The 15,148-nt window shown below is 37.5% G+C and overlaps 1 protein-coding gene across 8 annotated transcripts in view; it reads left to right on the top strand.

Annotated features, from left to right (window-relative positions):
- SIK3 (SIK family kinase 3) overlaps nt 1–15,148 on the top strand; it is a 306,246-nt gene that overhangs the window by 200,073 nt on the left and 91,025 nt on the right. For 7 of the 8 annotated variants that reach the window (XM_037841541.1, XM_037841547.1, XM_037841548.1 and 4 more), the window contains exon 4: nt 9,272–9,433. The exons of the other annotated variant lie outside the window; for it this stretch is intronic. In XM_037841541.1, the coding sequence (XP_037697469.1) occupies nt 9,272–9,433 (162 nt within the window). The remainder of the gene's footprint in view (nt 1–9,271; nt 9,434–15,148) is intronic. 8 annotated transcript variants of the gene reach the window in all.

The following is a 15,148-nucleotide window of genomic DNA, read 5'->3' as shown; positions in this document are numbered from 1 at the left end:
GGGAAGCAAACAAACAGACAAAGGTACCTAGTGTTCTTTTTTACTTCAATTGCTCTTTTTCACTCTAATTATTATTCTTGTTATTTTTGTGTGTGTGCTAATGAAGGTGTCAGGGATTGATTTAGGTGATGAATGTACAACTATGTAATGGTACTGTAAACAATCGAAAGTACAATTTGTTTTGTATGACTGCGTGGTATGTGAATATATCTCAATAAAATGATGATTAAAAAAAAAAAAGAGAGACTGTGTTTCACTATCGCTTCATAAAAACTCTTCTCTGATTAATTATGCCACCAACTTATATACAGTTAGGTTCATTTTTTTTTCCAGTTTGTTTTCGAGTTTTAGAAATTACTTTTTCATCTGTTTGATTCAATTTTGAATTGTTTTACTTATGTAAGACATTACATGTTTCCAAAGTTAAAGCTGTAATATAGGGTACATTCAGGGAGGTCTACCTTTCATCCCTTTTCCATCCTCCTATATAAGTAACCATTTTAATAAGTTTTTCATTTAACATTATTTCTTTAGGAAAATAAAAACAAATACACACACAAACACATATTTTTATTTCCCCTTCTTTTCTACACAAATGGAAGCATATTATACGTATGTTTCTACACTTTCAGGAATTCACTGATAGAAAATGTATCCATGCACCTAGAATCCCTGTCTAGAAGAAAGACACACATGTTAAGAAATAACTATAATGCATATGTTCACTAATATAATAGAGGCATATAGAATAAATGCCATTTAATACAAATTGTGGAGTTCTTCTAAGAGCAGGTGAGCATGCTAGGGAAAGCGAGAAATGAGCTTTGAGAGCTGGGGTTTTAAAGGATGAACTTAAATTCAGTGGGAAGAGCAGACAAGCAATGCAGTTAGAAGTAAAAGCTTGAGCAAAGTGTACGCCATGTGGATAAAACAGTAAGTACAGTAAAATATATTTAGATGTTAGAACTGTATTTTGTAGGCAGTGGATTTTATTGAAAAGTTGTAAACAGAGGGATGATATGATCAAAGAGATGCTTTAGAAAAGTAACTAGTGACAGTGCAAAGGATGATGGGGATGCGGGGGAGACTGTAGATAGAAGAGACTAGTGAGGAGGCCCTTTCTGTAACCCACATGTGAGATCACACGGCCCTGGATTAGGGTGGTTAAAAGAGATGGAGACGAGGCACATACTGTTGAAATTTAAGTAGAAAAGATACCACACTTTGTAAGTGATTGGATATTAGTAGTGAGGAAGAAAGAGAAGTTGGAGAGGAGTTCATGGGCAACTAGACTGATAGTAATAGGGATTACAGGAGGAGAAACAGGTTATATCAGGAAGAAATAGAGAAAATTAGTTCAGTTTGGTCCATGTTAATATAGATATCTTTATGACACCTAGATAAAGTTTTTCAACAGACATTTGAAAACATGTGTTTGAGCTCAGGAGATGAGACTAGAAATAATTAATTTTGGAGTCATTAGCCACATATGTTGGCCTTGGATATAACCTTGTGAATAGATTAAATTTCCTGGAGAAGCACAAGGGACATGCTGTGGGAGCACAGAGGGAGAAGAAATTAATGTTTTTCTATTTGGGAGTTGGAAGAAGTATTTTGAGCTGGGCTTCATGAAAGGATTTCATTAGCCTAAAGAACCTAATGAACCAAGAGGTTGGAGTAAATGTGGAGTTTAGGATATAGGAAGTGGCTACTCCCACTAAATCATGGGGATCATGGAAGGATACATAGAGGATAGACCTGAAAAATGTCAGGTCCTGCCATCTTTAGATCTATTCGTTTACACTCAAATCTGCTTATGTTTACCCTGTATTTGCTGTTCGTGTCACAGTGAGAACAAATGCCCATGTGAAATTCATTGACAAACCATTTAAGACCACAAATCTTCTCCAAATGTCACTTCACTTAGAGATGAAAAATAGTCTTACTTTTGAGAGCAGAAAACCCAGGTTGATCTAGTTAAGTTTTGGCCCCTCATACAAATTCATGGACCTAAAACATTTTTCTTTTAATATCCAAAGATTGCAGTTGCCTTGTGTTTGTCTGTGAATGTGGTTAAAGTTAACACTTATGTGTCTGTGAAAACTCTTCTTCATTTGATGGTACAGCTGATATTTGCAGAGCCCAGCTACCCCAAGAGTATGCAGCTTCGATAATAGGGCAGCAGTAGTTTAATGGAAATGAAGTGGTAGTTTAGTGCTTAAGTATGCAGTATTAAAATGGTCAAAGGGTTCATCTCTTCACAGTCTTTCAACTTAACATGCTTTTTGCTTATTTTGGTATGTTTCTAGTTGTTCTCTTTGGAAGAGGATTTAGAGAGCTGTGGGTTGCAACGTTTTGACAGCAAATGTCTTGATGTGGAGTCTGCAGATTATATTAGGAATTAGGAAAGAACTTCTGTGTTTCAAAGTAAGCCAGCCAGTCTTTGCTAATACATTAGTGTGTAGCATGAGAAATATTTACACGACATCAGAAAAGTCTGAATAGCATTCTTGAAAGGCCTTTTTCTAGGAATGTGTGGGATCCTGTTTCACAGGCTGCCTGGACGTATGCTTAGTCTAAAAGTATTTTTTAAGAAGCCATAAGAAAACAAATCCTCCTTTATGCCTTGATGTGAATGGACTCAGTATCAAAAGCATAGCTTGTTTTTCATAAAATAGTTTAAAACATACTTAGTTTACAAACCTAGTTTAGTGCAAAATGAAGAGTGAAAAGAAGGTGTGTTTGTAATAAGGTATAATCTTTTCTCTGATGATACTCCTTGAATTAAGCTACAATTGTTAACCACCCATCATATGCAGAAGACTCTTTTTTATGTAGTAAGGAGGCATAGGAAACAATTGAAATAATTTTAGGTCAAAATTTCCAAAATTTAGGCACAACTTATAGTAACAAGTGTTTCATGAAGAAATTGTGTTTTCTCAGAAATCCTTAAGGAATAGGTTTATTTTGTTTGGGAGAGACAAGAAATTTAGAGTGCCTTTAGTGTGTTTTAATACCTACTATAGACCCTTAGAAGTGAAGATAGTTAATAAATGTTAGTGTGCCTCTTTGGATGACTTGGGAAGACCCTCAAGTCCATTGAGGTGAACACTAATATTTAATTCAGCATTCATTTTGTTAGTAAAATCCTAGATCCAGAAAGTAGTTTTAAGAAGCCAGGATAAATATTCATTCAGTCATTCTTTGTTCTTTCAATAGCTATTTATCAAGTACCCAATATATACCAGATACTGTTCCAAGTACTGTGGATATAGCAGTGAGCAAAATGGACAAAAATCCCTGTCCTCATGGAGACACAATACACTAAATAAGAAAGAATGGGTAATTTGTTAGATGGTGATAAAGTACTCAGAGGAAGCTGATATGAAATTTCCGGGGGAGAATTGACAGCAGAGAGGGAAGGCCTCACTCTAAGGTGATGCTTTTGTAAAAGATCATGCAGATATACCTGGGAGAAGAACCCTCAGGCAGAAAGAATACCAAGAACAAAGGCCCTGAGGCCAAAGCTTGTCTGGTGTGCTTGAGAAATAGCAAGGAGGCTGGGGGTGGCTGTAGTAGGATGAATGAGCCAGAGTGATAGAAGGGGAGATGAGAGGTCATGAGCTGGGAATCCATTGGAGGGTTTGAGTGGAGAAAGATCATGATCTGGTTTAGAATGCAGAAGAATTACTGTGGCTGCAGAGAAATACAAACTTATGTTTACACCCAAACCAGTACCCAGTAGTTCATAGCAGCTTTATTTGTAATAGCCCAAAATTGGAAACAACAAAAATGGGTGAATGGACAAACAGACATTGGTATATCTATACCATTTGGTACATGAATACTACACAGGAATAAAAAGGAACAAAGGTTTGACACATTTAACAACCTGGGTGGATCTCAAGAGCATTCTGGTGAATGAAAGACGTCAATCTTAAAAGGTCACCTACTGTGTGATTCTATTTATATAACATTCTCAAAATGACAAAATTATAGAAATGGAAAAAGATTAGTGGTTACCAGGAATTAGAGGCGGGGGGGGTGGGGTGGCGGGGAGGCAAGTGGGTCTGATTATGAATAAAGGGGTAACACCAGAGAGATCTTTGTGGTGATGGAATAGCTCTGTATCTTGATTGCAGTGATAGTTCCACACATCTACACGTGATGAAAGTATGTAGAACTATGCACACACTTTGTATACCAGTGTCCAATTCTGAGTTTTGATAATGTACTATAATTATTTAAGGTGTAATCATTGGGGGAAACTGGGTGAAGGGTACACAGGAACTCTCTATTCCATCTTTGCAGATTGCTCTGACTCTATAATTATTTTAAATAAAAAATTAAAGAAAAACAAAACAAAACACCACAAAGTATCATTACCCTGCTGTTTCCAGGTGCTTGGTGGGAGGCCCACTGCAGAAGTAAGGAGACTAGTTAGGAGTAACGCTAGGAGGCCGTTGCAGTAATCCAGCAGAGATAGTGACCATTGGACTAGGGTGGTGGCACTAGAGTGGGGAGAGGATGGGGGTGAGAAATGTCAGATTCTGGATATCTTGAAGGTAGAGTCAGTAGATTGGATGTGGGTTATGGGAGAAAGAGAAGACTGAAAGATGATGCCAAGGTTTTTGGCCTGGACAACTAGAAGAATGAAGAAAAGAGATGGTAACAAGAAGCAGCGACAAGTAAAGAAGCCTGGTGTGAGGCTGCTGGATTCTTGGCAAGGAAAACAAAATAACAAACCCTCTTCCTTTAGTCAGTAGCAGCGTGAGGCCTGAGAGTTAGAGGACAATATATTAAAGTGAGTGCACGCTTGGTAACCTGCTCACAGGCAGCTGAGTTATCTTGGCCTCGCCCTGGCTCTTTTGGAAAGAAGCATTTGTTTAATAAACAGGAAGTCGTTTCCATGGGTGTAAGAAGACGAAATGATAGAACTGAGTGTCAAAGCAAAGGACTGGTTGCTGTGGTTGGCTTGGAATTGGCAGAAATTTTTTCAGGTAGCCTCCTAAGATTAGCACAAAAGCTGCCTTTTCCTCATTTTGGGCTGGGTTGTTTCTTAATCATGAGAAATGAAAAGTTTCTGCCCTGTTGGTTGACCTGCTGTCAGGGTGTGTTCATTTTCAGCTTGTGCTTTAGATCGGCTATGAGTTGTAGACTTAGCAGACAAATGGAGACACTGTCTGTTTATAGTGGAAAAGTGACTTATTTTAAGAAATGTTGGCTCCCCACCACTATCCCGTTAGTGGCATACTTCTGACACTCCAGTAAAGCTGGTCTTGGGAAGCTAACACTGGCTTATGTGTATTTTTGCTCTTTGAAAGGTTACAACCTAAATGTGAACCACAAGATATTTCTTTCTGAGCACGATCAGGACAAAATTGCAGACCGTGACTTCTAAAGCAAGCCTTGCTTGCTTGTCCTCTAGTACTTCAGGATTCATTCCCTTCACTTCAAATAATATTGCTCCTAGTGGGGTAGATAAATCCCTTAGTATTACTAACTTTATTTTATCTGTGAGAAAGAGCAGATAAAAAAATTAAAATAAAGAAATCCAATGCCATGTGTTTTATGAAATTAGAAAAAGAGAAAGATAACTTAGACTCCTTACTTTTGATGAGAGCTTGAAACAGGAGACTATTTTCTCCTTTGTCTGAGTCACCTCACCCCTGCCTGGGTTGGGATGGTTAAGGTGAAAATGTGTTAGAAAAAACCTGAAATTTTCTCCAGACCTATAGTGGCGACAAAATAGGAAAGTAGTTAATTGATGGTGAGAAAGGATGGAGTTGACCTAGCAGGTGTCCAGCTGAGGATCATCTAGACTCCTGAGGAGCCCCCAGGAAGCTAGGGTTGTGGCTGTTGTATGAGATGACTGAAACTGAGGATATGGGTAGTATTTCCACCCAGTATTTTAGGAGACCTAGAATTCTTTGCAATTGGTGTTCATCCTGACAAGGCTTAGAATATATTTTACTTTAAATATTGAGTGGATTCAGGAGCAATTTTGTTTCTTTTGACTTCTGAAAGTACCCCAATATTTATTCAGATGTTAAGTCCAGAGCTGGGCCCCTGCTCTGGATTTCTTCGCTAAAAGTTTAATTTCACATCTGAGCTTGAAGAATTTTTGTTGCCTGCCTCTAAGGCATAAATGAATATAAAGCAGCCATTTGTCAGCAGGCAGCTGAAGGGCAACTTTCAGCAGGGACTGAAAACCACTGCAGGCTACTGGCTTCCTGGCACACCCACCAGACCCAAAGGCTTAAGCTGAAAGCAAACTAACAGGGGGTTTTGGTGGGGAGGAGGGCAACAAAATGGATGAAAATAAAGCAGAGACTAAACTCTGAATGACCAAGCCATTAAGATCGACCTGTATATAGACTGTGCTCCCAAAGTGGAGAAAACATCTACTGTTTGCAGCTAATACCCTTCCCCCCACCCAAGTGATTTGCATATCTTCTTTAGATCTGTGTATATATAGGGATATTGTAGGTGGCTTTAGGGAAAGTATTATACTTTATTTTACCAATTGTGCTGTCACAAATACCTTTTAACCAGCACCAGGACCGGTGACACTTAGTGTATAGAATCGTCTTCAAGCACTACAGAATCTTTAAGAGCCTGTGATCCATTAACAAATGCTTAAATATTCTGTTTTGACCTTTTAAAAATTAAATGTCTTAAACATATATATAAATGATAGGGATGGATAAGGGGCATGGGATGTTTTGGGTATTTTTAATTTTTATTGTTTTCTTTATTTTGGAATTATGAAAATGTTCTAAAATTGATTGTGCTGATGAATGCACAACTATATGATAATACCATGAGCCATTGATTGTATATTTTGGATAGATTATATGGTGTGTGACTATATCTCAATAAAATTGCATTTAAAAAATTAAATGTCTTAAAAATTAGTTATGTCATATGATATCTCTTAATCAGAGTACACGTTTATTTCCAAATATGCTATCCTTTCTTTCGCTATAGCATGCAATGGGGAGCTGACTTCTGTTGAGCAGATCAAGAAGTGGGGGTATCAGCAGTATAAAAGATTTGTCCAAGGACAACCAGCTTGTCATTGTAGAGGCAAGGCAGAACTAGGCTGTGTTCTGCCAGCTCCTAGCCTGTGTAACAATTTTGAGCACTTTGCAGTCATTTGAGGAAAATGAAGTACTTAGACAATATAAAGGTTTTTTTAATAAAAGAAAATCACTTGTTTTGGAAATCACAAAATTAATCATGCTGTCATATTTAAGAAGTGCTTTAATGTGTTCTGGTTAATTAGTATTTACTGCCAGACAAATGTCTCTTGGACATTTAAATTAATGGGTAGCTTGGCCAAATGAGCTTCTGATGGAACCTTCATAAGGGTTTATTTTTATGTTTCTCAAGAGTAGCAGTCTCTTCAAAGCTCTTTAATTAGACAAAGTTTAGCAACTAAAACATATTATTAGAATAATTAGGCCCTGGGTTAAGAGAATTAGGAGGTCAGAGGAACAGGTAGTGTTAGAGAATGGCCTCTTAATATAACATAGTGTTCTACATCTGATGGATTTCCATTTCTTTAACAGCTTATGTTAAATCACTGTCCCTAGTTAGGGACTTTGTGTTGTTTAAAGTTCATATGATGGATCTCACCAGAAGCCTAAACACACCAGAGTGTGAGCTCATTTATCACCACCTCTGAATGCCCATGGAAAGCTACATTCTAGTCCTTTTAACTTCTAAGCTGAAGACTTATTTTCTCCTTTTTTTTTTTCTATTAAATTGGTAATCTTGGCTATAAGAATAATAATGATTTTTTTTTTTTTGAGGGAAATGCTCTGAATATCTTGTGTGTGGTAAAGGAAAAAGTATAAAAGTTTTTGAGGGGTCGTTCTTAATAACTTTAATTATCTACTTATAAGATGTAATTCTTAAAATTACAATATTATTTGCACTCCAAATGTTATATTTCTTGAGGTCAGAATACAGTTTGAATGATTTCAAAATCTGCTATATAGTTGGATTGTCCTTTAGCTCTGCTTCTTCACCCCCTTCTCTCATTTCTTACCTTAAATTATTGATCTTGGCAGTCATTACCAGTAAATATGTTTTACCCTAAACTTCTTTTTTTACATGAAGAAAAAATATACCTGACTCGTTCCCAGGGTGAGTGAGATATCACTCAAATCAACAACAATACCTTTATTTATACTGTCTAGTTTTTCACTTTCCTGCTATCTCACTTATTCTTATGATGGCAGTTGTGTCCTTTTCCTGGCTGGATCACTTGGTTAAAGGACAATGCTAATGAGACTATTGGAGATTTCAAACAGAGTAAAAACTGTATCATAGCTAACATTTCTAATCCCATCAACTGTCATGACCTGTATAGGCTACTGGTTAGATGAAGAACTGGGTCAAGGATATGTGTGTCATTGGTTCAGTATAAACCTACTGCTGCTATTGGAAAAAAGTACTTAAAGGATTTACTATATTAATTATGGGTTAATCAAATCATTTTTAAATGCAGAGTATAATCTGATTTATAGTATTGCTGAGTTTATCACAGGAAAATTCTTTTGATGTACCTTGGCCAATGAAATGATTTCATTTAAGCTGGTAGAAACTTGACTTAATTTTCTATTGATGTTACCTCTACAAATTAGTAACTTAGTTTTAAAAATATTTCATAAGTCCAAATAATGCAGATATAAAGATGCAAGCATATTATTATGTATTCAAGAGAATAGTGACCCAATAAGTACATTTCAATGTCAAATTGTAGAACTTTGGGAAGATAGAATAGACACTAACCTTAAAAGAGACCTATATAAAGCAGTGTTGTTGTTGTATATTCCTTGGCAATGGCTAATTTCTGTCTACTCTTTCTTAAAATCATTATTACTGTGATTCCACTTTTTGATATACTCTTTAACACAGGAAATATTTCTCATATTTATTTTCATGTATATGTTTGCATATATATATATATATCTTTTGCAATGTTATGGGCCTTGAAAAATGCCATTAGGTTCCTCAGAACTCTTATGATAGGGCATACTTACGCATAACAGGATTTAATACTTAAAGTAGTTTACATACTAATTATTACTGAATTTTTATAGGTACAGACTAGGACTAAAAGTGTTTTGCTTTCCTTTTTTGGGTCACACTTCTTTAACTCATTCACTTGGTGGGGCCCCCTTACATAACTCTCACACTCTACCTTTTGAACTTACGCCAGTGTCCAGTTGAGAACTGACTGTGTCCTTCTTCAACACAGACCACCTGGTGGCCCACGGTAGAATGGCAGAAAAGGAAGCCCGTCGGAAGTTCAAACAGATTGTTGCAGCTGTCTATTTTTGTCACTGTCAGAACATTGTTCATCGTGATCTAAAAGCAGAAAATTTGCTTCTGGATGCCAACCTGAATATCAAAATAGCAGGTGAGAAGTGTGCTGAGGATGTGAAATAGGGACAGAAGGAGCTTTTCTTTCAGGGTTCTAAGATAAAGAATTATTTATTTCCATCTATTCACAAAGAAGTATTGGGAAAATAAGGAAAATTCAAGATTTTTTTTTTTTTTTTTGTGGCCTGAAAATTGATAAACTTTCAAAATACATTTATGTTATATTTTATGTAGTATTAGGTAGAACTAGCATGGAGAGAAAGAAGGGAAAATTCTACTATTTTGACAGATTCATTTATTTTCACAGATATGCCCCTTTAAATAATAGGAAGTAACATATAGAATAAAGCAGCAAGTAAAAAATGTTAAAATCACATACACCCTCAGCTTCAGTTGAGAAATTTGATTTTTGTTACTGCTGACAAAGAGCATACTTGTTCTGAAGGCTGTAGTTTTATGATAATTTGGTAAGAATAGATGTTATACTCCACCTTACATGGGACATGACTCCCAGAGATGAGCCTGGCCCTGACATCATGGAATTGAGATTGCCTTCTTGACCAAAAAGGGGAAAAGAAATGAAACAAAATAAAGTTTCAGTGGCTAAGAGATTTCAGAGTCGAAAGGTCATTCTGGAAATTATTCTTGTGCATTATATAGATACTCCTTTTTAGTTTCTAGTGTATTAGAATAGCTAGAAGGAAATACCTGAAACTGTTTAACTGCAGCCCAGTAGTCTTGATTCTTGATGTTGATTGTATAACTAGATGGTTTTTATCGTGTGACTGACCATGTGATTGTGAAAACCTTGTGACTGATACTCCCTGGATCTAGTGTATGGACAGATGAGTAATAAAATAAAGACAAATACACACACACACACACACACACACACACACACATAGTGGGAGGATAAGAGGTTTGGGATGTTGGGTTTTTTTTATTTTAATTAAAAAAATTTATTTTTTAATTTCTATTATATTTTTGGAGTAATGAAAATGTTCTAAAATTGATTGTGGTGATGAATGCACAACTATATGATGATACTGTGAGCCACTGATTGTATACTTTGGATGGATTATATGGTGTGTGAATATATCTCAATAAAATTGCATTTAAAAAAAAGAAGAAAGATTTAAAAAAAAGAAAGAATAGATGTTATAGTGATTTACAGGCAGTCTGGCCTTTTCTCTCATGTCTCCTCATGTGATAGAGCCTAAAAAGCACTTTTCATTGCCTTAATCTGCTCATGCTTCAGTTTTAGTAAACTTTTAGTATTTTGCCTAACAATACAAGCTCACCATCTATTGATGGAAGTAAGTGACTGCAGTTTATACAGACTATAAATATAAACATAAACCATTTTTGTTTTCTGACAGTTTCCAGTATTGCATTGTTTGCCCCCTCCCAAGAGTGGAAAGAGGGCTTCTTACTTAGAAAATTAAAGCACTGCTAGAATACAATTACCTTAAAAGAAGTTCTAAAGATTTCTCTCCTTAATAGTTGAGAGTTGAGAGTTCAGATTTTTATCATATTATGGTCAAACTATATAAATATACCCTTGCATGCTGGTGATACCTCTGACAATTTATTTTATGTAGATAAATTTGTTCACTTTCCAGACTCTACTTTTACATTCTTGAAATAACACCTAGTAGCTCTTTATTTATCCAAGTTAGGCTGATGGCTGCGCTCTTGTTTAGCACTTTCGCTTGATTTATAAGCTCTTTGAGTCTTGTACTTTCTCAAAATGTAGTAGATAAGAATTAAATGGTTGCTTTATCTTCCATAAAATCATGTTTTCCCATTTCTCTTATGACTTCTGTTTTCTCCAGAGCTCTCTAGATGCTGGCAGTTCCCACAGAGGTGGGTGGCATGGAGAGGCCTGGCAGTTGCATTCCAGACCCGCTTTCGTAATTATTTGTTGTAGCTTCAATTTAATTAATAATAATAATAACAGCCACACAACTTCACAATCCTTAAAAGTGTAATAAAATGTTGCGTAAATTTCCATTTTGCTGCTGTAACAAATTACCACAAATTTAGTGGCTTACAACAATGCATATTTATTATCTTAAGTTCTGGAGCTCTGAAGTCCAAAATGAGTCTTACAGGACTACAGTCAAAGTGTCTGTAAGGTGGGTTCCCTCTGGAGACTCTAAGGGGAGACTCTAATTTCTTACCTTTTTAGCTTTTAGGGACTGCCTGCATTCCTTGGTTTGCAGCCCCTTCCTTGCATCACTACATACAGCCTCTTGCTTCCTGTTCTATTTTGCTAATGCTGCTGGAATGCAAAACACCAGAAATGGGTTGGCTTTTATAAAAGGGGATTTATTTGGTTACAAAGTTACAGTCTTAAGGCCATAAAGTGTCCATCAACAAAGGGTACATTCACTGGAGAAGGGCCATTAGCATCTGGAAAACCTCTGTTAGCTGGGAAGGCACATGGCTGGCGTCTGCTCGCTCCCAGATTGCATTTCAAAATGGCATTCTCCAAAATGTCTGTGTCTGCTTCCAACAGCCGTCTTCAAAATGCCTGTCTCAGCTCCAGCTAGCTATGAGCTTCTTCTATCTGAGCTTATATAGTGCTCCAGTAAACTAAACAAGGCCCACACTGAATGGGCAGAGCCACACCTCCATGGAAATTATCCAGTCAGAGCTGTCACCTACAGTTGGATGGGTCACATCTCCATGGACACAGAACCAATGGTTCCAACCCAATCCACACTAATACATCTGCCCCCACAAGAATGCATAAGTATACAAACCGGCACACTTCCTTTGTCACATCTACTGCTCCTAACCCTGATCCTCCTGCCTCCCGCTGATAAGGACCCTTGTGATTACATTTGGCCCACCTGGATGATCTGGGATAATCTTCCCATATCACAATCATTAATTTAATCGCATCTGCAAAGTCTCTTTTACAATGTAAGGTAACATAGTCACAGATTCTGGGGATTAGGACATGGACATCTTTGGGGCCATTATTCATCCTATCACAAATGTCATTGTAGGGTTCTTTGGTTTATTGTTTAGGATAGTGAATTAAAGAAGGTCCTCTTTTTATTGTACAGTTTTATGCTTCCTTGGTTTTTAATTTTCATTCAGGTCCATTTTGATTTAGTTAAGAAAGATGTTTATGACTTGAGTTTTAGTTAGTTTTTCTTTTTTTTAATCATTAGCAATTTATTAACAAGCCAAATACAGTGTATTAAAAGATAATACAGGAGAGGGTGGGGCAAGATGGTGGAGTGGTGAGGTGTGGGTTTTAGTTACTCCTCTGGGGCAGGTAGTAGATAGCCAGGAACTGTGTGGACTGGACACCGCATAGAAATTTGAGTTTGGACATACTTCGTATAACACTCACAAATGCGTGGAGCAGCTCAGATCAGCAAAATCGGTAAGTTCTCATGGCCAGGGGTCCCCCGCTCCCTCTGCCAGGCACAGTCCTGAGGGAGGAGGGCGCCATCGGTGCTGGGAACCAGGAGGGAGAACTGCAGTTGCAGCACTGATTAACATACTGCTGAACAAAAACTCCAACCATAGACAAACTGAGACCAGACACCAGAGAATCTGGGAGCAGTCAGCCCGGAAGAGAGGAGATAGGGCTAGCAAAAACAGTGAAAAAAATAAAAACAGAGACTTTTGGAGTTGGGGTAAACATAATACCGAGAAAGGCCGGGCTCAAGCAGGATCAGGCACATATGCAAACCCATGGGACAGGGCCCGTCTCTGAAAAGCTGGTTTTTCTGGTTTCTTGATTGTTCCTTTATCACCCTCAACCCTTGTCTTTTTGCATCTCAATAGCCCATCAGAACTGCAAGAACTGTAAATAGTCTATACTGGGCCCTTCTTTTTCTTCTTTTTTTTTAAATCTTTTTTCTCTCTTTTTTAAAAATAATTATTCTAAGAATCGCATTACAGAAAGCCTCAAAGACTTGCAATTTGGGCCCAGGCAAGAGGAGAGATAAGATGGCTCTGAGAGACAAAGCAATAAGTCTAGTGGCAGAGAAAATTCACTAAAGACCATAACCTCCCAAGAAAAGGGGGCATGGCCCAGCTCAAGTGGCAGCCCTCATTTGGGGAACTCAGATCCCATGGGCTGGAATTCAGAAACCAGCTTAAGTCAGCCATGCCCCCAACAGAGTCAGAGTCACCAGGAGAACTAAAGGCTCCATGCTTCTTTACACTGGTGGAGGAACTGTGGGGTGGCAAGTGCCACCTGCTGGACAGCATAGGAGAAGCACAGAGTCTAAAGGTCTCACAGGAGGGTCTCATTCTCAAGGAAACTCCATATCCTCTTCCTGAGACCTGGGCCTCTCTGGACTGGGAAAACCTGGCTTGGGTTGACCGTATCTGAGGAGACCCTCACACAAAAAGGCTACATAGAGGCAGGGCAAGAAACAAAAACAAGAGGTAAAAAACTCCAATCAACTAAATAGAACCTAAGTTAGAGGCCTAGAATAAGCTGAACTAAACACCAAAGGTTAGAGAACAAAGCCAACCAACAAGAAAACCCTAGGTAAAAGAGTGAAAACGAGCTCCAGAGTAAACTAATCAAGAAAGTCAGATGCCTAGACAGCTCAAGATAATGAGCCATACTAGGAAACACGAAAATATGGACCAGCCAAAGGAACAAACTAATAGATCAACTGAGATACAGGAATTGAGGCAACTAATGCTAAGTCAATTCAATGAACTGAAGGAAGAACTAATTAAAGTTGTTCAAACAAATCTCCTAAGTGAATTCAAAAATCAAGTCAATGAACTGAGGGAAGATATAACAAAAGAGAGGAAGGATATAAGGAAGATGCTGGATGACCATAAAGAAGATGTCATAAACTTGGAAAAACAAATGGTAGATCTTATGGGAATGAAGGGCATAATGGAGGAGATGAAAAAGACTATTGAGGGATACAACAGTAGATTTGAACAGGCAGAAGAAAGGATCAGTGAATTGGAAGACCAGACATTTGACTTCATACACACAAAAGAACAGATGGTAAAAAGAATGGAAAAATACACGCAGGGTCTTAGGGAGCTGAGTGATAACATGAAGCACACAAATATACATGTTATGGGTGTCCCAGAGGGAGAAGAAAGGGGGAAGGGGGCAGAAAGAATAATAGAAGAAATAACCACTGAAAATTTCCCAACTCTTAATTAAAGACAGAAAATTAGAGATTCAAGAAGTACAGAATAGACCCCAGTAGATGTACCAAGACACTTACTGATTAGATTGTCCAATGTCAAAGACCAAGAGAGAATTCTGAAAGCAGCAAGAGAAAAGGAATCCATTACATACGGATTGAGACTATGTACAGATTTCTCTGCAGAAACCATGGAGGTGAGAAGACAGTGGTATGATATATTCAAGAGACTGAAAGAGAGGAACTGCCAACCAAGAATTCTCTATCCGGCAAAACTGTCCTTCAAAAATGAGGAAGAGATTAAAATATTTTCAGACAAACAGACACTGATAGAGTTTGTGAATAAGAGACTGGTGCTACAAGAGGTACTAAAAGAGTGCTACAGGCTGATAGGAAAAGACAGGAGAAAGAGGTTTGGAGAAGAGTGTAGAAATGAAAGTTATCAGGAAGGGTAAAAAGAGAGAGAGGAAAAAATAAGACATGACATATAAAATCCAAGAGACAAAACGGTAGAAGAAAGTACCCCTTACAGTAGTAACACTAAATAAATGTTAATGGATTAAACTCCCCTATAAAAAGACACAGACTGGCAAGAATGG

The sequence above is a fragment of the Choloepus didactylus genome, chromosome 6, assembly GCF_015220235.1.
Source record: "Choloepus didactylus isolate mChoDid1 chromosome 6, mChoDid1.pri, whole genome shotgun sequence".
In the NCBI taxonomy this organism is placed as follows: Eukaryota; Metazoa; Chordata; class Mammalia; order Pilosa; family Megalonychidae; genus Choloepus; species Choloepus didactylus.
The sequence above is the reverse complement of the archived record's forward strand: the minus strand, read 5'-3'. Positions and strand labels throughout refer to the sequence as shown.